At 43.1% G+C, this 27,111-nt stretch overlaps 1 protein-coding gene across 4 annotated transcripts; it reads right to left on the bottom strand.

Annotated features, from left to right (window-relative positions):
* On the bottom strand, positions 1-25,937 carry gpr153 (G protein-coupled receptor 153). Of its 4 annotated transcripts, XM_076989038.1 has the most exons (7): positions 25,532-25,937; positions 15,918-16,685; positions 12,598-13,027; positions 7,398-7,587; positions 6,352-6,381; positions 3,087-3,106; positions 1-2,873 (listed from the first exon to the last, which is right to left on the bottom strand). In XM_076989038.1, the coding sequence occupies exons 2-7, from the start codon at positions 16,268-16,270 to the stop codon at positions 2,115-2,117; spliced, it is 1,782 nt and encodes a 593-aa protein (XP_076845153.1). In that variant the 5' UTR covers positions 16,271-16,685; positions 25,532-25,937; the 3' UTR covers positions 1-2,114. The 4 variants fall into 4 exon arrangements, with proteins under 4 accessions (XP_076845153.1, XP_076845151.1, XP_076845154.1 ...); XM_076989036.1 differs by lacking the exons at positions 3,087-3,106; positions 6,352-6,381 and adding an exon at positions 5,600-5,784; XM_076989039.1 differs by lacking the exon at positions 6,352-6,381.
* Between the last annotated feature and the right edge of the window lie 1,174 nt (positions 25,938-27,111).

Here is a 27,111-nt window from a genome sequence, read left to right as displayed (position 1 = left end):
AATAATCATATCGGCATTTATTTTGAAATATGTTAAAAGGTGTGATCACCGTTGAATTAGGGTGTATCTAAACCACATTTGTTCTGCCCAGAACCTCAAAACGTCACTGAGATTTCATAGAATCTTTTACTGATACAAACGCGAAATACAGTTCCACCGATTTTAAACAATTCTTTGTACTTCACGTTACAGAAAGGAAAAAAAATATGACCATCATTTGATAAACGAAACATCACACACTGTTACTTCATTTACCAGAACGACGTGCCTTTACTCGGAGACACGATATAAAATAAACTTTATATCTGTAGCTTTAAAGGAATGTCACAGGAAATGATTAAAAACGAAAAATGTTTGCCGGTGAACATGCGAAAACCGAGGAATCATTGACGCTGAAAATATTTTAAAGTCCCCTTTTGTGATTGATCAAAACACTTAAATCTGGAAATCTCTAATTCAACATATAGAACCAGTAAGCTAATACAAGGTGGACAGTATATAATCAGAGTCCAACGTGTATCAAAGTGCCTTACAAAGTATTAGTGCTACATCTTATAGTTATTCAAGAACAAAAATGCAGAAGGTGATCTGTAAAACATAGCTAAGGCCAAGAATCATACATCTTGATACGAATGCATGTCAATAAATACATTCATTTAGAAGCAACTCCTTCCACAATGACCGTTTTAAAATGAATCTGTACCAAAATGCCAATTTAGGTCAGATTCATATTAAAGATCCTACTCCATAGGTTCGTTGTAAGACAGAGAATAAAGAATGAGGAAGACTCTTGTGTGGACCTTATTATAGAAAATGGTGATAGGTTATCTGACAGCTTCTAGCCTGAAATCTCAATGTCAGCCAAAGTAGTCATAATATTGAGCACCAGATTTTGACACCAGTTTTTGGTTGTGGTTTGTTTTAGTTTGTTTGTTTGTTCTGGTACAGTCAACAAAAGTGAAGACTGGCAATAGGCCACAATTCCAGAAATGCCACTTTTGTAGCCGGCTTTTCAAATGAAATGGTAGAAGATGTTGACATAAGTAAAACGAAACAATGCCAAATATAAATGTCTAAATAGCCAATTAAAGAGAACAAGTAAGAGAAACTCTATCCCTTATGGATGTATTTAATCTTGTTTCTGCAAAAAAGAGTCCACTATGTATCAGCAAATTTGTTAGTTGGCTAGGGCTACTCACATCCTAAGAATGTGTTGAGAGGTTTGATGGTTTGTTGAGCAGATAACTCAGGGAGGCATAGTATATACAGGCTAAAATCATCCAATTCAAGAAAGTATAAAAAAAACTGATTTTGCAAGTCTTCAACCACTTTTCATTTTCATCCTTTGACGCAAATGTTCCTTCAGCATGATTTATATCTCTTGAATGTAAGTTCAAATAACAGAAACGTCAGTGGAAGTGTTAAGACTTACAGTGTTTGTGTACAGAGAGCTGAATCAATAATCTCTGGGGGATTTGCTTTGTGAAGTCAGAGTCATGTAAATATTAGTTAGCCTAACATAACCATAAGTATTTCACCTTTCATTTCCATAGTTCTCCGGTGCATGAACTGAAAACATCTGAGTGTAAACCTGCTTTGGAAAATGTTAAGACTCCACAAAAAAAAAAAGACCAACTGTACATTTGGTTCATTAAAAGAAACAAAATCCAACCCTGCCAACCAAACACACAAACATACTCACCACGCAACTCAGAAAGCCAGAAACACTTGAAAATGGGCCCAAAGTGAGTGAGATTTGAGTGTTTGTTAACAACAGCGATGCACTGTTGAACAAGAGGCCCTGTCTACTCTCAGCATGAGTTCTGCTTCGTCAAATGCAAGAACAACGATGACTGAGGAGGAAATCTCCAAAACAGAAATATCAGCCCCAAGGAATCCAGAAGAGTACGATGTTACATGTGTTTGTAACATTTAATAAAATAGCTATAAAAGAATGTCTTCCTGCTTAATCCACTGACCACTTCTCAAGAGATAATCATGAAGTGCCCAGACAACAAAAACACTCCACTTGGATATTTATAACGATGATATTAATATCAATATTAAGAGACTTAGGCTTTTAGTACATGTAACAATAGATGTACTCCAGTCCTTTAGTTTGATCCTATGGAGTCAGAGTGAAATGTGATGCACCCCGAGGATGGAGACGACGAGTTTATAAAACTGTTTGCGGTTCCTTCGCTCTCGCCCTTAGTCAAGTGCTGCTTCTGCTCCACCCACGCAGGACCGTCCACCCGCTGTCCCGCCATAACCCTGAGCGTGGACTGTGGCGGTGTCCTGGCGCCCTGTCCCTGCACCGCACGCTCGGTGGCGCGTCCCCCGTCTCTCCAGCGTTCGCCGCAAGCCCCTCGGCACGCGCTCTCCTTCCCGGGGGCCTCGGGGGGCGGGTCGGCGCACGGGGTCCCGCAGGGTCGGCGGAGGGCCTGGGGCTCACGCTCGAAGCGCGTGAGCGGGAAGTGCGGCAGCGGGATCACGTGCTGGCCGTAGGCGTCGGCGAGGAGCGAGAGGGCGGAGGCCCGGCGCGGGCTCCTCATGGGGCTGGCCAGCGGCGTCTCGTCGATGAAGCTGATGACCTCGTCGCGGCTGAAGCACTTGAAGTCGTCGTCATATCGCTCGGCCCGCGGCAGCTGCTTGAGCGAGTGCGTGTCCTCGGAGGACCTGCGCTTGCGGTGGGGGTGCGGGTCCTCGCGGGAGGACGCCGGGCCGCTCCGACGCCTCTCGTGGCGCGGCGAGCTGTACTGCCCCGGCCCCATCATGTCCTCGGTGGAGCCCCATCGGTGAAGGTATGGGGGGATCTGGCTGGTGGTCCACATGTCGGTTTCGTCGTGGGAGTATCTTCTTGTAGGGGGCACCTGCCACAACACACAGATGTGGCCTGTTAATGATCCAGATCAACATTTGGTACCAGCCCGTATTTTAGTGTAGGCTGCAAACAACTGAGGCATGCTTTTAATAATAATAATAATAATAATAATAATAATAATTTTAATTTTACATATAAGTAATACCCTTTACAAATTAAACAAATAAAACTACAATCACTTATTCTACAGATTAATACTCACATTCCACATTGTTCTGAGAACTATATAAGAGAGACATAATTGTTTAGTATAAAATAAATAATTATATATATATAAAAAAAAAAACCTTTCAGCGTTCCCAGAAACATACAGCAGAAGCCTAGCACCAAGCACCCTTAGGTAATGGGAAAATGAGATAGCAGCTTAGGTTATGAAGTTGCTTGGCTCCTCAGATTATATGCTGTTTGAAGGCGACCTGCTTTAAGCGAGTATGTGCGAGGGTTGACCAGCAGGGGGAAGCAAAGCACTATTATATGAGCAATGGAATACAATAGCACTTCTTGGTCATGGCGCTGAACGTCAGATTTGATGCTCAACGCTATTGCCGAACCGGTACACACACCGGTCCAGTATAATAGCACATCCACCGTGTAATACTCGGACTAATCTGTATATATTTTTAAATAAATGTATTATAAATATTAATTATTTTTAAATTGTATTAATTTATTTTAACCTAATTGACCATGTTCATATAGACATTCAGGTACTTAAAAAAAAATACTACACAAAATATGTGTAGACTAGTGTTGTTCCTTATTAGATATGAAAGTTTACAACCCTCCTTTATCCTCTAGTGTGAGAAAAGTTTGCAAATCTGTTCCTGCCTCATATCCCAAACATGGGCAGTAATAATACACTTCACACGTCAACCTGATAGGTGCCCTGATGCTTACAGTAGGCCGCAGCAGACGGATATGCTTAAACCCAATTAAGTGCTCTGATCTTAGGATGACAGGCTTAGACGGTGAACCTGCACTTAGAAATTCTGCTGGCACATTGCCACACTAAAGCAGCGAGAGCTTAAAATCATGTCAAGGGCATCAACATTTTATTGCAAAACGTCACTGCCGCAGCTTCGTAAGATGATGCCACTGAGTGCAGGTTTACTGGCATGAAACCCCATACAGAGGCAGTGTGTTCTGTGTGTTCTGCAATAAAATGATGGCACGATGGTGAAGCCTGAGGTGGAGGTGGGGGGGGGGGGGGGGGGGGGGGGGGGAGGGAGAGGGGGGGGGTGACCGGTACAGAGATGGACACGCGTTAGTCACTCTCAACACCTCCACGTGTAGGTCTGAAGGACACATCACATCAGATCTCAGTCCACAGCCTACGGATCACCCCCCTCTGGCCGGCTACTGCAGCCGTGTGGGACAGAAATGCACAGGGGCGCAGTCCCGACCAGGGAGAGATCAGTCATGTGGAACCGCGGACCGCATGTGAAGAAACAGAGATCGGAGTGTTAAAAGTGTTAACGGGTTGAAAGACGAGCATTTCACAGCTCTAAAACTGGCTGGCTTTTGGGTTGCCATCTCCATGTTTTTAACACCCCACAGGCCCTTTTACATGACCTCTATCATTGCTGGTGGATCTACCCTGTGCGCCCCCCATGTACTTTTTGAATATGAATCATAAACCAGATTATGAACAATTACATATAACTCACTGTGCCAGAGGCACGTGACACAGTTACTAAGCAATAATTAGGATTCAGAAACGAAGACGACGGGTCACTGGAGAGCTCATTGCCATGTAGAGAACAGATGCCGTTCACTGCAGTCCCAAGATATTTGCGAAGGTTGGAAGAATGTGTCAAAACTCTATTTATGTGCATAAAAACGCAATGACAATATTGTAATGATCCTTCTCACCTTTTCATGCACCTGCAGAGTTCAAATTTTAAATCGCATAAATAAACTCACTGAGAGCATGGACGTAATTTTGATTTCATAGGTGGGGGACACACAAATGGCTTGAGAACTGGGGGTGCGGGGTGTGTGTGCCAATCATTGACTGGGGGGGGGGGGGGGGTGCTGGAGTGTGTCCTAGAAGGGGGGGGGGGGGGGGGGGGTGGTTGGCGCCAGAGAACTCGGAGCGGTCGTTTTCCACATGGTCCTAGCGCTTCATTCGTCGCTATTTAAATATTTTGGGTTTTTTTTTACCATAAAAACTGCAGGGGATCAAAACCGGCTTTTGAAAAAGTGGGGGGGGACATGGATTCGTCGCTATTTAAATATATGGTTTTAACCGTAGAAACTGGGGGGGACCAAAACTGACTTTTGAAAAAGTGGGGGGGAACATGTCCCCCCGTCCCCCCCCAAATTACGTCCGTGACTGAGAGGACAGTAGCTGTATGGGACATTAGCTTTATAGGACACTAGCTTTACAAGACACTAACTTTACAGGTAAACGGGATCTAACTTTATATGTGACTCTCGGTCAGATGAGCCTTACGTGGCGGAATGTTTTAGAACATTATAGCATCACTAAAATGTTACATCATGTTTACCAAACGCCAATCAGGCAAAATATTCAATTGAATCATATTTCCTAGGTGCCAGGTGTGGCTGTGTCAGGTTTCTTATAGGTAGCAAAACAGCAATTTCAACTGATTCCAGGACAGAATACGACAGTAATAGAACATATAAAAATAACAAGGGGCCATTGTAGCATGCACATCTTTATATGTATGCAAAAAAGCAATAGAAATATACCTGCAAATAGTGCATTTTATCTTCCTGAGGCTCCCTCAATGGATAAGCTTGGGGGACCCCCCTTTCTAAGGTGGAGAATTCGTACTTGGCAATACGGTCTAGCGTCATGATATCAGCAGTGGAGCTATACTCATATGGTCTGTCATAAATTAAGTCCGGATGAATGCCTCCATCCTGGCTGTTTTCTGCAAATGCAGAAAGCATATATGTATCAGGATCAAGAATAAACGTGTTTAGATACACAGACAGACAGACAGACAGACGAATAGGTAAAGAAAGACAACGCTTCCTGTTGTTGTGTTTTTTTTTCAGGCCCGTATTGAGATTTCTAACGTGTTTGGTGGTGGTGATGGTGGTGGTTGGTGGGTGGGGATTGATTAATAGGGAGCATCTTGAAGAGCAAAACCATTTGCAGATCTCTTACTAACATCACGACTGTTGTCGTTTACCAAAAGAGGAAGCACTCCAGGTCTATGGAGAAATTGGCCAAATCAGTTTCACCATGGGGAAAGCACAGCTAACCTAAAACAGCTAATTCCTTTTGAGTACTTCAGGTAACGTGTTAGTTGTTACAGTGCAAAGGGCTGACCCTTCCGGAGGGAAATCAAATAGTTGTAGGGCAGAGTGTAAAATGCTGATCTTAGGCAAATATGGACTGGTTGCGCAATGGTGGATGACATTAGCTTTGAGCACAGACAGCAAAGCATGCAAATAAGTGGGAGATAAGAACAAGAAACAACCCTTATACATACAACCCAGCTGTGTTATACAGGGCAAGCCCTCTGGAAAGAAACAGAAGCACTGGTAATATTAAGACCACAAAAGCAATCTTATCTACATCTTTTTTTATGACTGCTAAGCCTACATCAGTGACCTAGATGGCTAAGCACGAAGGCTAATCTACAATTAAAACAATTTCTCAAATGACAGTAATATGGTCCTCTAATGAATAAAGTTTTGAACTCTTCTGCCAGTGTCTTTGCTATTATCATGTGACCTGAATTTTATTTCTGTTCCAAAAATAAACTCTTGTTGTTATGTTGAAATAATTGTTTTAATTATGTCTATTTCAGCAAAATGTTTAATTAGGTGTGTCAACATACTTGGTGATAAACAATAACCTCCAGAACCTATTACAACTACAATTACATGATTAGATGCTTCTCACTAATATCCAATATATATAAAATATATATATAGCTGAACTCAAGCTCCATAGCCATATAGGTGGGGTTAAACAACAAAGACAACAACAACAATAACAGCACTAATATATATAACAGCACTATATATATATATATATATATATATATATATATATATATATATATATATATACATATATATATATATATATATATATATATATATATATATATATATATATATATATATATATATATATGTGTGTGTGTGTGTGTGTGTGTGTGTATGTATTTTTGTGCTCGAGGAAGACACTCCCTGCTCAACATTTTTCCGTTAAGGCAGAATAAGACTGCAAAAGCACATTTGTAAGAGAGATTTTTCTGTGATAATATGCTCTTTCAGGAAAATCTAGGTCACATGATAAATCCAATGAGAGTAATCATTGGCTGTCCCATAGAGAGGTCTATGACATTGCGAACTAACCCTTTCTTCCAGTACCAGCACAGCTTAATCAATTTATTTCTACATTTACGGCAGCCAGCTCCTAATCCCATGAAATAAAGATTCTTAACTTGAAAGGGCAAAAAAAAAGAACTCCCCTCAGTCCCTTCTCTGTCCCTCAGCAATATCCATGTCCCCCGGGGGCCCTTACCTTCGTCCACGTCATCGTTGGACATGATAGCCACACACTTCTCCCACACCATCTTGACGTCGGCCCTGTAGCGGTCGCACGCCCAGAGGAACATGGGGAGGAGGATTGACTGGGCGATGGAGCACCAGAGTACACACAGCACCATCCAGGTGTAGGACTGGTCATACTTCAGACTCGCAAAACTCACCACCTGCAAACAAGGTGACCAGGTGCCATCAGAACCCCTCTCGCCACGTGCTTACCACGTTCTTGCCACACGCCACCTCTGTAAAATCTCACTGTACACAGCAGTGGGGGCGTGTTGTCTAGAAGATTCAGCAATCTTGTTCTCATTCAAGGGTTTAGCATGTACGCTATAGTGATTAGCTTGTTCTTGCTATAAGATGAAGCTTTTGCCCAATGATTTGATTAGTTGCCAGTGTACACTGTAGCAATTAGCATGACTTACTTTATTGTGCATCACTCTTCCTCCGTTTAATGGTTTGGAGTGTAACATTGTTCCCTTATGATAACAAGTGGCAATTTAGACAAATTGACAAAACAATACACACTGCACATGTATAAACTACCGGTACACCTCTAAAAGTAACCATGTTAGGTCCTGCAGTCAATTCAGAAGTCTTTCAAAGAACAGGACCAAGTTGATGCGAAGACCCGAAAACAATATCTGATAGCGGCACCAAGCCAAGCAAATCTGAGATTCCCGCCAGAATGTAATGCAGAAGCAGCTTACTGAACCTTCACGTAAACCCATTTCAGGTAAAACCATTTCTCCTCCTTAATTTCCCTGAAGCTTCCAGGACACCAGGCTGACACACACAGTCCTACTCCATCATCCATCATCACCGCAGACCATTACCAATGTAGAACAGAGTGGCAGAGAAACAATGCAGAAACTGTGTGGTTGGTCAGAAGAACCCCAAGACAGGAAACCTAAACCCGTAAAGCCCGTAAATACCTATGGCTGTACACTGTCCCATTTGCCGTATTTCGATACATGCGGCATGTATTACTGCCTGCACAGCACAAGAAGCTGGTTGGGTCTTGGTGCTTGTTCCCCAGTGCTAATGCTATGCCAATATTAGCACATGGACTTGGACTTCATGCAAGACTTGCTTCAGTCACACGTGAGTGCTTTCTGGCATCCATTTCAGCCCATTAGTTACTGCAACACTTTATGAAGCGTTCTCGGAGCCATGCGGCACGAGCCGTTCTTCTAAAGGGCACTGGAGTGGTGCGCGAGCTAACATCTGATGCGCCGTTCACGAAACTCATCATAAACGAAGTGTGCGTGCGTGCGATATAGATGTCAATGCATTTAAATAGCTCATTATTTCCAGTCAGAAAAAAGAGGCCTAGTTTTGCAGATACCTTTGCATAACTCTAATAGGAAATATGACCCCTCTATCGACATTTTATGACAGCTCAAACATGGGCCAGAAGTGCTATATTAGGGTGAATATAACGACATTCAACTAACTTAGAATGGTGGTGTATTAAATGAAGCCGAGACATAATGGGTGAACAGAGGCACATATTGGAAGGGGATGAAAAGAGTTGTTGGCTTTTATTTGAGAGGCAGGAGGAAAGACATAAGAGAAAAGATGTAAAATACTGATGTATTATTAAATTTCGGTGTATTGCTAGTATGAAAACAATATTAGGAAGGCTCCAAGATGTCTGATGACAACACCTGCGTGTTAAACGTTTGGAACTAGGGTTGCCAACTTTTCAAAATCACTTGGAGTGAGATTTGTTTTTTTTTCTGTGTGTACGGGGGGGGGGGTTAGTATGAAAAGGAAACTCCTCTCCAGATGCGGTCTTTGCATAGAGGCGTGGCTAGGCAACTGCCTTGGGCCCCTCCCACTACAGCCCACTGTAGAGGCCCCCTGATTAGCTGACTTATTTCTCGCATATTAATGTTGATGGGCTCCCTAGCTAAATTCGCCTTGAGCCCCCAAATTGCTAAGTCCACCAATGCTCCTCTCTGCTGCGCCTAAAGCAATTGATCACCAGTGGTTGGCGCCAGAGTGAACTAGTAACTCATTGAATCATAGATGTAGATCAGAGATCAATTAGATTTTTTTCAGCGTGAGAAATTGGATGTGTGGCGTGTGAAGACAGTCAAATGCGTGTGTCTCACGCTCATTGCATGACAGTTGGCAACCCTGTCTGGAACTGTTTTGCAAAAATGCACATTCAGACGTTGTCTGTTATTCATTTAAAACAAATGGATGCCATAACAACAGACTGTCCCCAAAGAAACATAAATTCTCTAAAAATGCTCTAAAGGGGAGCAGAAGAGTATTGAGTGAGCAGAAAAGTTGGTAGTGCCTGTAGAGCCGGTAGTGGTGAATAGTGATTATTGGAAATGATAACAAATGTTGGAAATTTTCAAATAATGTAAATAGTAATGCAACCTAGTCGGCTCATAGGTTCTGTCTCATTGGAATATTCTGTCTCATTGGAATGTTCTGTGCCTCATGGAAGTATTCTGTCTCATTGGAATATTCTGTCTCATTGGAATGTTCTGTCTCATTGGAATATTCTGTCTCATTGGAATGTTGTTTCATTGGACTATTCTGTCTCACTGTCAAGACCTGTAAAGCCACTCAAGTCCCATGTTCGTCCCAGAGCCTCAAGTCCCTTGTTCACCGTATACCATCTAGAATAGCATGGAGGGGTGTGACATGTGACACATCTCTGTAGACCACAGCAGATCGGTTAGGCAGGAAGTAGGTATGCTTTGCACCACACTATTAAAATCAAAGATTGAAATCAATTCACTTGTTGGATACTGTTATAATGCTACTCAATAGCTCAATGGGAGTCAAAGTCTAAATATATTAATAGATACCAAATTTATGTTACGGTCGCAATAAGCCGTGTAGGTCTTTTAAACTCCAATGATTTGCCTATTTTCTTATAGAGAAGCTAAGGAGCAATCACGACATTTAATCATACTGGTTTAGCTGGTTGACGTCTGTTTTCGTCTTAGTTATTGCGAACACCCTGTTGCTTAAATAGCAAGGACTGGAGGAAGTGACAAAGGATACTAAACATAGCTTGCAATTTAAAATAAACGAGTTTGAAAGCTCATTTTCCTCTATAAGTAGTCATTTGACCCCAGCTGTGAGCCGTTTTGTACTTACGTCATCTGGGAAAGTTTTAAATGTATTTTTCATCTCTGGCTCACTTTAATTTTGAAATGTAAGTGTACTGTCATACAGTCATACAGTCTTTTGTTGCGATTATTATATTCCATCCGTGGGAGATAACAGAGAAAAATCCATGGATTTCTATCTCAGTCGTTATTAATGTTCAGAAGCTAATTTAAAAGAATTCTTCTAAAATCAGGTCGCGTCACTTGGATATAATAAATTTGCCAAGCAGTCAATCTTGCTAACAAATCTGTATTATTTTATTGCATGTCCTCTTCTGGGCATCTCAGTGATCAAACTCCGAGGTTTAGCACTGGCTCCGTGAACAAGACAGTCACGTTTCAGATGCTGAACTCTCTGGACGCTAGCCCTGATTGGCAGACAATAACATTACCTTGATCCCATACACCACTTTACTGCTCTACAGTGCAGCAAAGGTATTTCTGCTGGGCAGCTATTTGACTCACAGCAAGTCCTGTCTGCACTCAGGAATGACTCAAAGCTGATTCTATATGTGTAGTACACAAAATCAATCAGACACAGCTCTACTTGATACTATGGTTAGATTGTGTCAGACCCAGGTGTCTTCGTATTGTCCATGATAGCTGGAATCGAGAATTTCATATGTAGGCCTTCCCCTTCACACACCCGCGCACAACCCAAGACCACAAAACCTCTTATTATATTTTTGAAATAGTCCTTCAGAAGGGCACTGGAGAAGAGAGACACTCTTTAGCACTCTCCTGCTCTATTCTAAGGCTGCAATATATTGAATTTAAGCGACTCTAATATGTATGGTGTGAAGCTGTCAATCCAGCGTAAAGTACAGTGTAAAGCCATACAATGAAATATGATTAGCCAAGAATAATGTTTGTGAGCTAAATACTATTTTGACCAGTTTTCCGTGTTCTTTTGTAGTCAAATCTGAAAAGGCTGTAAAAATCATTTTGGGGTTTTCAAACGTAATAATTGCTTCCCATTATTCTCGTTTTGGTGTCTACTGTGAATTAGAAGAGAAACGTAAAATTTGTATGAGTCATCAATTAATTACGTCAGTTATATATTCCAAAAATGATTTGTATCACATTATATCACAAAAATGTCAGCAAATATTGAATATTTGCCTTACAAATTGAACTCATGTCTTATCACAGCAATGACTAAGGTTAACTCCGCCCCCTCCTCATACTCCAACCAACCTACAGCTTAAACGGAAAGGTTATTTTAATAATAATTATGTCCAAATAAATGTTGCTTTAGTCCACTAATCCAGCCCTCCAGAAATGGACCATTCTCTGGTCTCTTAGGCTAATCTTACTAGACTTAATCTTCCCTCTCTCTCTCTCTCTCTCTCTCTCTCTCTATCCCTCTCACTCTCTCACACACACTCCCATGCACGTGCATGAACGTACACACAAACACACACTCATTTTCACTTCCCCTTTTTATCTCTTGGGAGAGAGTGAAGAAGAGCGTAGTCCTGATCTACCGTGCAGCTCCTGACAAGCGTGGGACTGGAATTGCTCATTAAAGTTTAAGCACAGAGCCCTTCACACCCTCTCTAAGTGGCCAAAGCCAGTGACAAATTCACTCTGGTCCATTTCAATTTGGCATTATGTCATATTCTTTACAAACAAGCTTAAAAAATCTACAACAATTCCTTTTGCAAGACAAACTTGAGATACCGTTATATTTACCCAAGTGAATTCTAGTAGTATATACACAAGTACAATATGTGTAACAATTTAGTTTGTTTCTTGGCACATATATAACACATACATGACTAGTTTATAAGTTGTATAAGGACATACAGGAATTCTTATGCAGAAAGACACAAAAGCAGTGTTAACGTAAATATTCACAAGTCTTCATAAATACTGTATTCATAAATATTTCCAGGATTCACAAGCAAAGTAGTTCATTTCAGATGTCAATTAATTTCAGAATAGCACAATGACAAAAGCACGGATTCTACTCCACCATTGGCCCATCGCTTCCCTAACCCCGCCCCCACCCGTCAAACGCCCATCACGACTCACCAGGATGGGGAAGCCAGTGAGAAAGTCGTAGATGAAGACAATGCCGCTGATCAGATAGGTGATCTGCAGCGAGGTCTTGACGGGCTCCGAGCCGTCGATAGACGAGCGGCGCTTGCCCTGCGCGTCCTCCACCACGATGGCGGGCACGTTGAACTTGTTCTTGCCGGCGCTGTGGCCCGTCTGGTTGGAGAAGGTCTGGTAGAGGGCGATGGCGATACAGACGGCGCCCATGGACACGCTGCCGCCGATGAGCAGCAGGAAGCATACGCCGAAGCCCAGGCCGATCTCCGTGACGATGAAGTGGCAGTCGCGATCGTAGAAGCGCGGGCTGGTGTCGTGCCATCCCACGGCGGGCAGGGTGGACAGGATGAACGACACCATCCAGATACCCATGACCGTGTGGACAGCCTGTTTCTTCGTGTTACTCAGCCTGGGCAAAGGGGTAGAGGAAGGGGACAGACCCATGAGAGACTGGCAGTATGAACAGGAATGTTCACCTGATAATATATGAAATACTCTTTCCTTTTTTTATGAACATTTAATTTGACAATAGGTGCGTGGGATCATTCAGTGTACTATTTTAACTAGTGCTGTCAATTCCAGGTGCCGCGATTGAAAGTCCTCACCAGGATTTTGCTCAGGCTTCCTGGATTGTGTTGATTCCACTAATTTTACCTGGATTGCTAATTAGAAAATCTAGCAAGCTTGAGCAAAATCCTGGTGAGGACTTTTAATCGCGGCACCTGGAATTGACAGCACTAATTTTAACCTTTGGTGATATGGGATAAAGAAAAATACATTTTAAGTGCTGAAACCAATGCTTTCAACCAGTTCACATATTAGATTCTACTCAGTGTTTTGCATAACATATGTACAGCATGAAACATATATAAGAGTAGCTTCTGTAAAGATTTTTGCTCTTAATCATGGTATGAAGGAAAATGCTTAATCCACACAGACCACGACTGGTTTGGTACCCACTGTTTGCTGGTTTTAACGTGGATTTCCAGGCCACATTGCTCAGCATCGCTTAGAAACCTGGCAGGTAAAACACACCTCCTCCTCTGTGCCTTTTCTCTCTCTCTCCTTTTCACCCTCTCCCTTTCTGTCTTTCTCTCTCTCCCCCTCTCTCTCCTTTTCTCTCTCTCCTTTTCTCTGTCTCTATCCCTCTTCACCTCCCATTAGTCTCCTGTCCTTTAGCTCCCATCCGCTCCCCTCCAAAGCCCCGACGCCCACAGCGGAGGAGGACGACGAGAGAGGAAGGAGCAAAAGCCCACGGAGCTGAGTCACCTCCGCGCTCCTCGCCTGTCGACCAGGGCCCTGGGTGCGTCCGCCAGCGCGGGGGCGAAACACTCTTTTGGGGGGGGGGGGTGTCTTGTTATGCAGCCCTGTGAACAGTGGAGGAATGGGAGGAGAAGGTCTGGGAAGAGAAGTGGGAGGAGGAGGAGTGTGCTCCACATTCGCAAGATCTGGCCGTCTCCCCCCGGCACCCGAGGGTGCTGTGGCGGAGACTTGCGTCATCGCAGCACTCCTGAACGAGGGCGAGGAACGGAGAGATACAGACCGAGAGACGGAGGATGAGAAAGAGAGATGGAGCCTGGACACTATAGTCCGAAGAGCAATTATGAGAACACACGCTGAGTTGCTTATGAAGCAAACCTGCACAGACAAGAGAACAGCAAGAACACAGGCTACACTCCTCTATTAAAGCGGTAAACACACAGGCTGTCAGCACGTTGACGTCCCCCTTATAACACATTCCCCATTTGCCTGGTTTTCTTCACTCCTACTCAACGTCCCCCCTGGTAGATCCCTGGAATTTCACCAAACACCGCTTTCTTGATCCACAAACCACAAAGCTGTCTGTGTAGCCCTATGAGTGTGATTTCTGTGGACATCACGTCCCCAGGAGAGCAATTTTCACGCAGGTGTGGAGTTGAAGGTGTATCCGACACCCAATACGACAACAACAACTAAACCAACATTCATGTCCTTGTTTTATTTGGATGAATGATGACTTTCTATGACAATGCCACAAAACACACACACCTTAACAAATCAAAGAAATTAATTTTATAACACTACAGACTAGATTGCCAGATCTCCCACTTTGATCCAACAGTTGTGACCATAATTGTGGGAGATTAACAGGATTAACCTGATTGACTCTGAGCAAAGTACAACTGACTTCATAAATCCAGTGATGTTAATATATCTAACATACTTCTCAGGGGAGGGCCGGTGCTGTGAAGCGTATGGATTGGAAAAAGCAATAGAAACACCACATGAGAAAAGACTTTGAAGTACCTAAATCACAATAACAAAGGCAGCTACACAGGTGATTCATATTAGCCCGAATACCAATGAGCAGGGGCTGTCATCTTTAAAGGATCACCGACTTTGATATGGGAGTTTTCAAAGAAACATAAAGCAATTAATTCTGAAAAGGCCAAACTAGTCGGCTGTCTGAATTATATGCCTTTGTCAGAACAACTGCAAAATAATTTTGTGTCAAAGGGGAACAGTCTTGACAACAGAGAAACACTGGGTTGCCATTTGGAAACTGCCTGTATCCAATGGCAACACATAACTATGTATAATCTGGTGCAAAGAGAACAAGACCTGGACCCTTGAGTAACATTAAACAGTACAGCTTGGTGAGTCGCATGTCACCCAGGACAAAGTTTTGAAAAATTCAAACAGGGCCTTAATTTCAAAATATCTAACAGCCACCTCTTTAATATAGCAGCCATTTTGTGCTAGTGATTAGGTCTGAAGATTGCACACTATGGTTCTTCAACACCCCAATAATCTTGTCTTGTAGGACCAGCCTCACCCTCATGGAGTCCCAATGTCCTAGGACATGTCTTTCCTCATTAGTCAGAACATACTACAAACGTGCCTCCACAAATCAATCAGAATATACTACAAACGTGCCTTCAGAAATCAATCAGAACATACTACAAACGTGCCTCCACAAATCAATCAGAGAACATACTACAAACGTGCCTCCACAAGTCAATCAGAACATACTACAAACGTGCCTCCACAAGTCAATCAGAACATACTACAAACGTGCCTCCACAAGTCAATCAGAACATACTACAAACGTGCCTCCACAAGTCAATCAGAACATACTACAAACGTGCCTCCACAAGTCAATCAGAACATACTACAAACGTGCCTCCACAAATCAATCAGAACATACTACAAACGTGCCTCCACAAGTCAATCAGAACATACTACAAACGTGCCTCCACAAATCTCTCGCTGTCGCCACCATGGCTACGATCATGCACCCACCATGAGTCCAGCCCTACCTGTAGTTGACGGGCCAGCGCACCATCCACATGCGATGGTAGGAGAGCGAGGTGACGGAGAAGCACGTGACCAGGGTGAGGGTGTAGAAGGTGGAGACGAAGACCTTGCAGACGCCCTCGTTCCACTCGTACTTGGAAGGCTGTCGGCGCAGCTGGATCACGCAGTACATGGTGATGGGGATGCCCATGTTGAGGATGTGGGTGCCGGCCAGGGTGCAGATGAGGAACTCCAGGGGCTTCCACTTCTTCTGCTTGGCGCTCACGCTCAGGATGCCCCAAGCATTGGCCAGAATGGACACGCCAGAGCACACGAGCCAGGCCAGCGCGTTGGTTCTGATGACCTCATCATTCATGGTGCAGGAGCCCGCGGATGGCAGCAGCGGCAGGGGGGTGGGAAGGCAAGAGGAGGAAGAGGAGGAGGAGGAGGAGGAGGTGGAGGAGGAGCGGCGGGTCCGGCGGCGGGTGGAGACAGGCGTTGGGCCAGACCGACAGGCATTCCTACTGGGGAGGGCGGGGCTTTTCTAGGATGGGATGGACAGGCTGGGAAGGGGGCATCATGGCAGGAGGGAGGTGCTGGGGTGGGAGCAAGGAAAAGGTGGAGGAGGAGGAGAAGGAGGAGGAGGAGGAAGAGGAGGGCTGTGGATGGACGGGAAGCAGAGGAGAGGTGGAGGGGAGACAATGATGAGAGATGACTGAACAAGAGGGAATGTAAGGACAGCAGAATCCCAGAGTGGAGAGGGAAGAGAATGAATCTGGGGGAAGGCGGGGCTGCAGAAAACAGGGAACATGTGAAAGACAAATGAGAACCATCATTGGTGCATTAACAAATTCAAACTTTGAAGTTGAAACTTTATATCCAAAATTGTGCCCTTGCTTCTGGTGCGAGGCTTAATAGATATTGATCTAAATCCATTTGTTGCATCCAGCACTCTCTGCCCTTGCTCTGTGGTTGTTTTGGGAGAAAACCACAAGTACCTATTTGACTGGAACAACCTCCTAGGACTTGAACGATTGATCATCGCAAATATAAGTAGTATCGGAGAAAATGCTTACTCTAGTGGTGCTAACCTTGATTGCAAGGCTTGTGTTGTAATTAAAGGAGAAGAAGCTTAATGTCTGTTTAGCTAGGGAGTGACAACTTAAGGAGAGTGCCATAGTGAGAAGTGTGACTGAAACAGTCACGTTGGCTATCTAGAAAGCCCAGCTCTAGACAAGCCTAATCATAGACTGTAGCTCGTAATTCGCTTCATTTTGAGTGATGGGCTGAACAAAACACTTTCAGTTGGGCACACGAAACATACACAGCCCACAGTAGTGACTGTGGTGCTCTGTGCACCACACAGTTCCACCCGTGTTCAAAATGTATCTGCTATCAGAGAAGTTACCGAAGACTCGGAGACGGAACGCAGCAATGCATGCGTCACTCTCGTTTTCAGTCAGACCGTCTGCTGGCTCATGACTGGAGACATCATTTAAATAAGATATTCACATATGTTGAACACACTGCCTGTGTGTCATCCACAGCTTACTCTCCTATAAACAACCCCAGAAGACGGAAAAGCATCTGTCAATCTGCTCCCATGGACCAACAAAGACATGGCAGTCGGCTCAGCGTTGTTCCCGGAGTCTAATGGGCCAGTCGTCACATGGCAGCCATAAATACATACCCCCCCCCCCCCCCTTCAGTTTTCATATTGGCTTTACACCTTGTACTCCAACAGGACGATTGTCAGATCTTTGTTTTCTGAAAGGGACCTAAATTCGAGGAGGGAAATTAAGCATTTTCACCCAAAATCTCACAGCAGTAATATCAAGAAGACATGGAGATTCTTGTCATAAAATGAGCTGTGTGAGGTGCCAGTCGAATATTCGTTGGCTTTCGTGCCATTTTATTTTGAACTGGAACAAAAATGGACACAGTGAATGGTGCTCAGGTTCAAACATTTCAGGTGATTGAAACATTTCCAGATTTTAACTATAACAGAAACCTGACAGTTTATACTATAACTTTTTCAAACATACATTTGGGATCGACTACACCACAGATGACATTTCGAATGTTTATTTTGCTCATTACCTTACTGCACTGGTAGGCAAGCAAAATCTAAAATGCATGTATTTGGTTTTATCCACACAACTAATATTCAACATTTTAAAATATATACTAAATGATGCATGACTTCACCAGCATGGTATAAGACTGCCTTCAAATCCTTCTATTTGTGAAAGAGAATGTGAGCTAAGACAGTATTAACACATCTGTCATGCAGACAGGGAACATGTGCATTTGACAGTGTTATTAGTGAATTAAACTGCTGTGCTTCCTGTACTGCAGTTGGATATGACGTGTGACATAAAGCATAAGTGAAGACTCTGGATATATTTGAACAATCCCTGGCATGGCAGAAAATATGGCGGCCACACAATCATATAAAAATCCTGGAGTGAGTATATTAACACTGAAAACATAATTTCCTCTCTTAACATGATTTTGCGATCTTCTGACTAAAATGGGTGTGCAAAAATGCATTTAACAGCCACAAATGCAGTGTTGCAGTATTCAGTCTCCCATAAATGTGATTCGTTTTTATTCTTTATATCAATGAGAGATTACTAGCTGTCACCGTTGACATATGAACCTAGATCTAAAGTCACTGCGTTGTGGTTGGACTTTCAGGAAAATAAATTTGTTTCCTAAAAAGACATTCAACTGTTTACCTCTCAATTCCCTTTGAATTTGTTTCGCTTATTAATAAGAGATAAGATTTTAAAAAATACTTGGCAATTTGCACCAGTTTGCTGTAAAGAATTTTAGTTCACACATAAAAAATCTGCATGGGGAAGAGAATCTGGGAATTAGACGAAAATATTGAGTGACGAGGCGGAGTAATCTACCATATTTCCTGAGACACAAATTCGACCTTTAGCCTTGGGTCAGGGTGAATCGGCAATGTGTCCTAAAATAACCCCGTTCCCCTCATTGCAATATAAATAAATCCACAGACCTCTATTGAGTTATTCATCATTTTACTACTCCAGAGCAAAATGTTTAGACTTCATGTCCTAGCAGGACATGCAACCTGGTGCCATGTTATTTGTGAGCGTTTACATTATATTTCGTCACCAAGAACTTTCCACGAAAGAGCACACAGACCCGTTTACATTCACAACAAAGAAATCCAAGCAAGATAACAGCACGCTTGCAACAGAATGCGTTTCTAACACAACACTACCAAAGGTTTCAAACAGGTTGTGTTCTCAGGAAGCACAAAAAGGTGTACAATAACGTAACAACCCCAATCTGTTAGCTGTGACCATTGAAGGTGAAACGCATCCATGTAAGTGAAACATTTAAGTGTCTACATCTGAAGCTAAGCCTGCCTAGCGGAATAACTTAGCTGTTAGGGCTTAACAGGAGAGATGAGTAGATAATCAGCCTCGCCCCCTTCCCTCGAGAACTAACTGCACACTAATCAACTGAGCCAGCTACTACATCAGCTTACATTGCTGTGGTCACGTAGGAAACCCGAACGAGCTGAGGCTGACTTACTTTAAGTGCACTGTACTTATTTAACCAGCAAGCTCTTTATATACTTAACGCGGATTCTTCATAAGATGCTGACTGACTTATTATCCAAAGCCAGCTTCTTATCTTATCTAAAGCCAGCCACCTTACTATCTGAATTAAAGAAACATGTCTGTTGCGTGTTAGATCCAGTTTTTCACTGATATCTAAGCCATGCTTGAAAGTGAATACTATTTTGTGATAGCTGTAGAAAAATGATTTTTATTCCACCTTCACGTGACTAATTTCTGTCATGTTCTGGCGCAGACAGATGAGTGTTGACTTGGGCGCGCGGCGGGCTGCACCGCACTCTGCCTCTTTGGCCTGTGCGCGCGTGTGGGGCTGGTGTGTGCGCGCGTGTGGGGCTGGTGTGTAGTCACGCTATTCCAGGACAAGCGTGTAATGCATCACGCAGGACAGCAGCGCCGAGCAGCGGAGAGCAGCGCGTGGCACCTGTTTGCCACAGACCTCAGAGAGCGCGCCTCACAGCCAGGCCCACCCACGTGTTAGTCTGGCTTACCGGCACCTGGTGCCTTGTACAGCTTTCTGAAAGAACTGCAGTTTCTAATTGCTTCGCAGCTGGTAAACTGTGTTTTAGGTTTCCCCTGTAGACCTGCGACAGTAGTGATTTTTTTGCTGATATGGGTCTGTAAGATGACCAGTGACTGAATAAATGAATGAATGCATGAAGGTTCACTTATAGTCAATTACTAAAAACCTAAGGGTGCTTTATAGTCAACACACAGCTGTTCACACACACAAACATTTGCATTTGTTTGTCTTTTTGTCACCTAAAATTAGCTGCATCCATCTGACCCATTGTCAAGCAGAGAAGTGCTATTCTAGACACAATGAAGCAAACAATGATGGTCCAATCAGGGCCCAGTTTTCTAGGCCCTTGTTGGAGAACCTTTTATTCCATGATAAAGAAACTTTCATTAGACCTAAAATAAACCTTTCAACTCCTGGCAGGCCAACCAGCTCCAAATATAATTCAGTTATCAGGGACAAAACCATTGATTTGTCTATTATTAACTGGAGAGTTTAAATTCACAGTCATTAAAGTGAAATGAAATCATTGTTTTAACCCTCTCCTAACACACACACGAGCACACACACACACACACACACACACACACACACACACACACACACACACACACAAGGGAAACACTAATTTGGATTTATGCTTCTTTACTTATCAAGAAATGCAGGTTGCCCAAATGTTTGACAGTCTCTGGGGAGTGCCCGTTCTTCTCCAAAGCTTCCCTGCTCCAGTTTCTAATGTAACTTAGGCTGCATTCCTCATGCATCCTCAGCATAATGAGTTAATCACAGAAAATGTACTGCAGAAAACATCTTATTACTCTTTACTTCATGCCTGGAGTGAAATGTTTACCTAAAACTTAATATTTTCACATATTAATACTTGTAAAGCAGTATGATCCAGCTCCATATGATCCAGCTCCAACGGCACACGGTTACTTTTTCCATTTCAAACCGCAGCTGCTTTTGGGGGGCGTCTTTAAACCCTGGGACCTCCCTCTCAGGTGTCCAGGAGCAGTTATCTCAGAAAAGCACAATGCACATTCATTCTTCTGCTCCTCCTCTCAAACACAGTTCTCCAGAACCAAAGGTAATGAGGCACTACGCACTTAGAAGCTAAAGCACCACCCCGACACACACGTCCAACAATACCAAGTTTGTCTTACTGTAATGACTCAGGTGAGTGTTAAACAAACAAAAGGAATGCGTGGTACACTTGTTAGACAACATGCTAATTGTAATCACGACTGCAGAATGCACATGAAGGCGTCTGTATGGGTGTTGCGTAACGGAGTGGTATGAGATTAGATACCCTCCCACTCGAACTGTGAGTGATGTGCTGGCTTGCAAATCAGATCACTTTGCAAGAACATTCAAATTGGGCCTACACACGTCTGCAGTTTCAAGGATGTCTAAAACCATGACGATTCCAAGACAAAAGCCTTTATTAGCATGTAAATTTGACACATTTGAAAGAACAGAGATGCCAGATGTGCAGGATGCACTAAAATATGATGATAATAATAATGGCCTGCCTGTGATCTTACTCAGTGCTCAGAATATGTATCTGTGGGCAACTGTGCGTGTGCTTGACTGATGTGACTTTTCTAAGGAAATGTTCCTCTCAGCGATTTGGAAGCAGCGGAGGTGTGACGCTGACATACATCCCGTCATGGAGCCCGGTTTTGTGGATATTGCAGAGATTGAAATGAAAATGAATGCACATTGCCAGCAAGTGTGAGAGAGAGATATTGAGGGAGAGAATGGCTCCCATCCTTGTTTAGGTGGGCCAAAGTGCAGCAGACTCCATGAATATGGCGGTAAACTTTTATAGACTCATTAAACCAGGAGCTTCTGTTCCATGGCTGATGATCTACTGGCCGTGCCAGGGACCGTGGAATCACTTTGCTTCTAATCGCAGCATCAAGTGAGTTTCCAAAACAAAATGAAAAGGCAGAGCGTCTGGCAAAGCGCTGACAAAGAGCAGACAACGCGCAGACCCGCGCGTGAAGAGGCCGGCATGCTACCCTCAACGACCGCAACAGACAGACCCTACACTGGCAATGTTCAGAGATTACCGATGTTTCTTTCACGAGGGTTGAGCAAGATGTCCTTTTGGAAAAGGTTTTGGTGAGTTTGCTTTGATTAATTGTGGAAAATCAGTTCCATTCAGGTGAGGATTACGTAGCTTCCTGATCTCATATTGTGGTCACTGTGATTTCATTAATTCATTCATTTATTCATTCATCTCAATATGTGGTAAATGAAGGGTTTAGGGCACAGTCTGCATATGTCTATGTGACTTTCCACAGTGCATTAAATGAGAAAAGTGTGTTTGAATGGTGAGTTGTAGTGATTTATACACAGCTGCATTATAAAGTTATAGTTTCTGAGCAGACGAATGTATCATACTGTGAAACTGGATTAATCTCTCGCTGAGCTAAAAGGTCTGAGTCGAGCTGATCCATATCCAGGTCTCAGTCCACCATTATTGCATCCTCAACCCACAGAACAGAGGCAACGGGTGTATAAACCCTGCCACACAACCCAGACTCGACTTGTCACTAACAAGTCCGGCAGGCTCTGTCCTGCATAAACTAATGGAACAACAAATGTTAAACAGTTCCAGAGTGCGTCCCACTCTACGGGTACTTGGCGTCCCTCGAAATGCAATAAAACGATGCTGCACAGCAGTCCCGGACCGATCTGACGTCCCGCTTAACGCCTTCCATGTAAGGCGTGGGAAGACCGCGGCACGCAACGAGGACTGTGGCCTGTCGAGGGGGCGGGGTCTCTCGGGGCGGGGTGGGCTGCCAGAGACTCCGCCCTCTATAGTCCGTTCTCTGGGACTTTCCCCAAGGCGGGCCATTCTTTAAAGATTTTTCATGCTACAAAAATGGAAGCATGCGTTTTCCGCTGAAATAACCTTCACTGTAGTGTTTGGATGTGTCAAAGCAGGGAACAGGGATGACATAAGAACCAGTTATGGTACAAATGTGGGATTATGCAGTAGTAATACGTAATATGTGTGAATGAATAACAAACTTGTACCTCATTGTAACATATTTACAATCAACTGATTTGAAGACAGAGTGCACTGATCCTCTAAAACTGCTGACATTCTCAGTACAACTGGGAAAAAAAAAACCGACTGAATTTTTTTGACACAGACACATAACACAAGTGTAACTTTATTAATCCTTTGTTTTTGTCCTATTTCCTATTACCTATTTCTGGTACGAGAGTGGGCACGATTAGCGGCAGGAAGGTTTCCTCTACTGAACCTCCGCAGTGCATCCCAAACTCTCCATCAGGCATGAGCAGACAGAGTTAATTAGGCTAATGAATATGGATGGAGGATGTACCATGATCAACAACAAAGTGTTTAACCTGCAAAGCGGGAAATCACACGGATGACGGATGTGAGGAGTGCAGTGGCAGTGCAATCTCGGATGAGGCGTCACTGGAATGACGGCACCCTGGGAGCCGTTCGAAAGGATCTGTGGAGTGGGTTTCGATGGCCATGCAGTATATATATCGTATATCGCTTGCAGTTATAATCTGTGCTTTGGTAGCTGGGTACAGATGCAGTCTGACACACTCCAGGACCCAGGAGCACCAAGTTTGACCTGTAGAATAAAGTTATGTCATCACACACGGGGGCTAAATCTGGTGAGCCACTCCTTCTTGATGCATTGAACGACTGTGATCAAGAGCTCCTGGCGCATGGCGGCGTTTACTGCTCATAGATTGCCGGACACGGACTGCAAGTGATCAATATTGCTAATCATGAGTTGGGGAAAGTTCTGTATTCCAAAAGTGCCCATTCGACTGCACAAACCTCTTGAGGCCCTGATTCTGTAGCAGAGGTGTTTAAGATTCATCCGTTAGCCGGAATGCTTTGGATCCACAGAACTTCTAACACTGCAGGAAAACGCCTAAGGATACAGCTCATAAAATGCTTACTTCGCTGTGGCAAATCTGGTGATTTGACTCATTAATTCAGTTCAATACTGACTGCAGATTCTCTTTAATGTCCTCCTGTCTGCTCTGAGGCAATATTGAAATACTGCTAAACTTAGCTAGCTAGTAATAGATTCTAATTGTACTCTCATCTGTCTGATCCCAAATAGAATTGCAAAATTTACATTTAAATTGAGTTTTGAGGAAGTCAGTTATGTGTGTGACCAAGTCTTCCATCCACTAACCAGGCTGAACTTCTCTAGTTTCTACACAGTCCAGGCAACCTGAGCATTTATTAGGGTTTTGGCCTAATATTCATACTACATTCGAAATATCAGGAGTTACTTTGAAATAAACAAGGATGCAAGTGGCCCGACACACTGTATACCCAACATCCATGTTAAAGGTTCATCTAGCCTACATCCATGTTAAAGATTGCCTATGTGGTTGTAAGAGCAGATGGTCTTTTTGAAAGGGGCCAAATCCTTGACCTTTAGTGACCCTCGGTGTCCTTGCAGGAGTGTCATTTAAATGAACACTTCATTTGCTAATGGAACAAGAGCCACTGTGATCTGATGATTTGTATATCGTGCACTCAAATGTTGGTGCATACCTCTAGGATATTCCTGTTGCAGTTAATTAACGTCAAAATGACGGTCTTGTGGAACTATAAAGATTGAGATGTGAATGTGTGACGGTACGCCATAGCTTCTTTGGCTACTAGAAGTACTACAGTTACACTATTATACATTAACTAACCTAATTACACCTTCAGTGCCATAGAGGAAGCGTCCCGAACTATTTTCGGAATGGCACGAACAGTGTTCCTCTCTGGACCGCACACAGTGGGTTTTAATAGCTTTTCAAATGTTTCAACTCTTCTCCTATGAGCAAAACCAGCAACGACAACAAAACCCGATGATGATGATGATGATGATAACAATAATAACAATAACAACAAGAACAACAGTAATAGTAACAAGAAGTAGAAAAAGAAACACATATATAATTGTTTGGTCTATTCCATTCGGCTTTCAGGGACAATTAAATAGATTACTTAGTAAATAGCCCTTAAAGGATTTGCTCGTATCATACTGAATAGTAGTAGCAAATATAAACTCACGAAAAGCCTGAACTCTGTTAAATGCAATGGAAGTTAATGTTAAATGCAATGCTGTTGAAAAGATATTATGTTAATCTGTAATCTGTCAACAACGTCACTGTCATTCACTTCACAATTTATAGCCTAGCTGCTTTCTCAGTTTCTCAAACCTATGATCAATGAGTCAGAAGTATCTCGATGAGCGTTTGTGCTAAAAAGCGGCTTTAGAAAAAATCCTCCTGCAGTCAGGCTTAATAAAAACTAAAATGTACTTACACTTGCTTTAGAGCATTATTCATTGTATTTGTCAATATCTCCTAGATGTCAATATCTCTACTAGACAGCGTAACACTTGCTATCCATATAAATCTCCTATCAGCTATGTGGAAATATCGTGTGTATGTTTTAATTTCAGCGTGTCTAAGCTTAGTGACCTACCTTAGAGAGATTTCGTCGATAAGCACATTCCTAATGTTCGTCCACAGCGGCTCCGTGTTGGATTCTCACTGATATGTCCACATTTGCGGTTCTTTTTTATTCCGAATCAGAATATGGCATTGCTGTTCCGTTAACATCGTCGACCGGAAAATTGTGATCTGGCCAAGCGTGGCGATAACCACGCGTCCTTCATCACGTCGGACTCAGACTTTGAAGGCTCGTCTGTAAGAAATCATTTGGACCCACGGAGATGCGAGGTAAACCTGTCGGTGTCGTATCGGTTAGTCGGCACCAGAGCGTCAAGCATCCTCACGCCGCCCATTGAGGAGCTGCAGGAGGAGGGAATGAACGGGGGAGGAACCGTCTATCAGATGGCGCATCCATGATTGCCTTGTGGTTGTAATCACTTGGCTCTGTCTTTTTTTTTTTTTTTTTTTGACGTGATCTATCCTCTTTGTTGTTTTGTTCTTGCATAACTACGACGGCTTTTTGTGGGTTCCCTTTCCAGCGGTTCGGACGCTCTCGCCACCATGTCTCCATAGTCCACGAAGTCAAGATTTGTTTTCAGACTTTGCCACCTGTCAGTGCATTCATCAAAAACGCTGATCTGATATAATATGCATCACGCTTGAAGACCTTCGGAATATGTAATCATGGTACAAGACCAGATGTGGATGCAGTTCAAGACAATAATGACAACTACGCACAAAAACGCGACTGCTAAGGTTCAGGACAGTGCAGTCCTAGAAAAATCCTCATACGATCAACATATTACTGTTTACCATTTAAAACTCACACACGTCCTTTTCACTGATATGGAACTGTTAAACAAAATGGACTGCCAAAACTGTTCACCATGAATATGATAAACGCAGATAAAACCCATCCCTTGAGGTTGCTATAAAACCTAGTGGGAAAAAGAGGACTCCCTCAATGAACTGACTAAGTGATTTTGAATCACCATCTTATAATTAAAGTCATACGCAGTAACACAATATTTTACTGAATACTTAACCATTTACCAATTGTAGGCCTACCAATGCCCAAGAAAAATACCTAAGGAGAAATTTGATTTCTTCTTTAAACTACGCAGCTTTTAAAATGCACAGTTGGATGGTGCTTGCACCATGGTGTTTTAACCTTTTCACTGGTGTTTTTAAATAACTTTATAACGTTGCAGAGTACCGGCACAACGGAACTATTTTAACCCAGCAACTACACTAGTGAGCACTCATTATGAAGAATATTAGCGTGCTTTTGACCTGAGTCACACTTACTCGTCTATCATGTCGTTATCTTCACCTCAAACAATGCGCATTTCCATCACGCGAGTTGATTGAAAGAGGCACTGAACAGCTTGGCTGGCCCCGCCCACATTTCATCCCTAATCTTTTGAAATGTGTTGGAGAACATGTCGGCACTCCAACTATAGCTATAAATAACATTAATGGACAGTACCTTGGAGACATTAGTGAATTTTAACTGCAGTACAGACATTGATAAATGAGAAGGCATTGACAATATAAAGTATACCATTGTTCCTTAGTAGACTCCCAGAATACAGCAGGTACTGGGGACAG

Source organism: Brachyhypopomus gauderio, unplaced genomic scaffold (assembly GCF_052324685.1).
Source record: "Brachyhypopomus gauderio isolate BG-103 unplaced genomic scaffold, BGAUD_0.2 sc65, whole genome shotgun sequence".
Lineage (NCBI taxonomy): Eukaryota > Metazoa > Chordata > Actinopteri > Gymnotiformes > Hypopomidae > Brachyhypopomus > Brachyhypopomus gauderio.
Note: the sequence above shows the minus strand (reverse complement) of the source record. Positions and strands in the feature narration are given on the sequence as shown.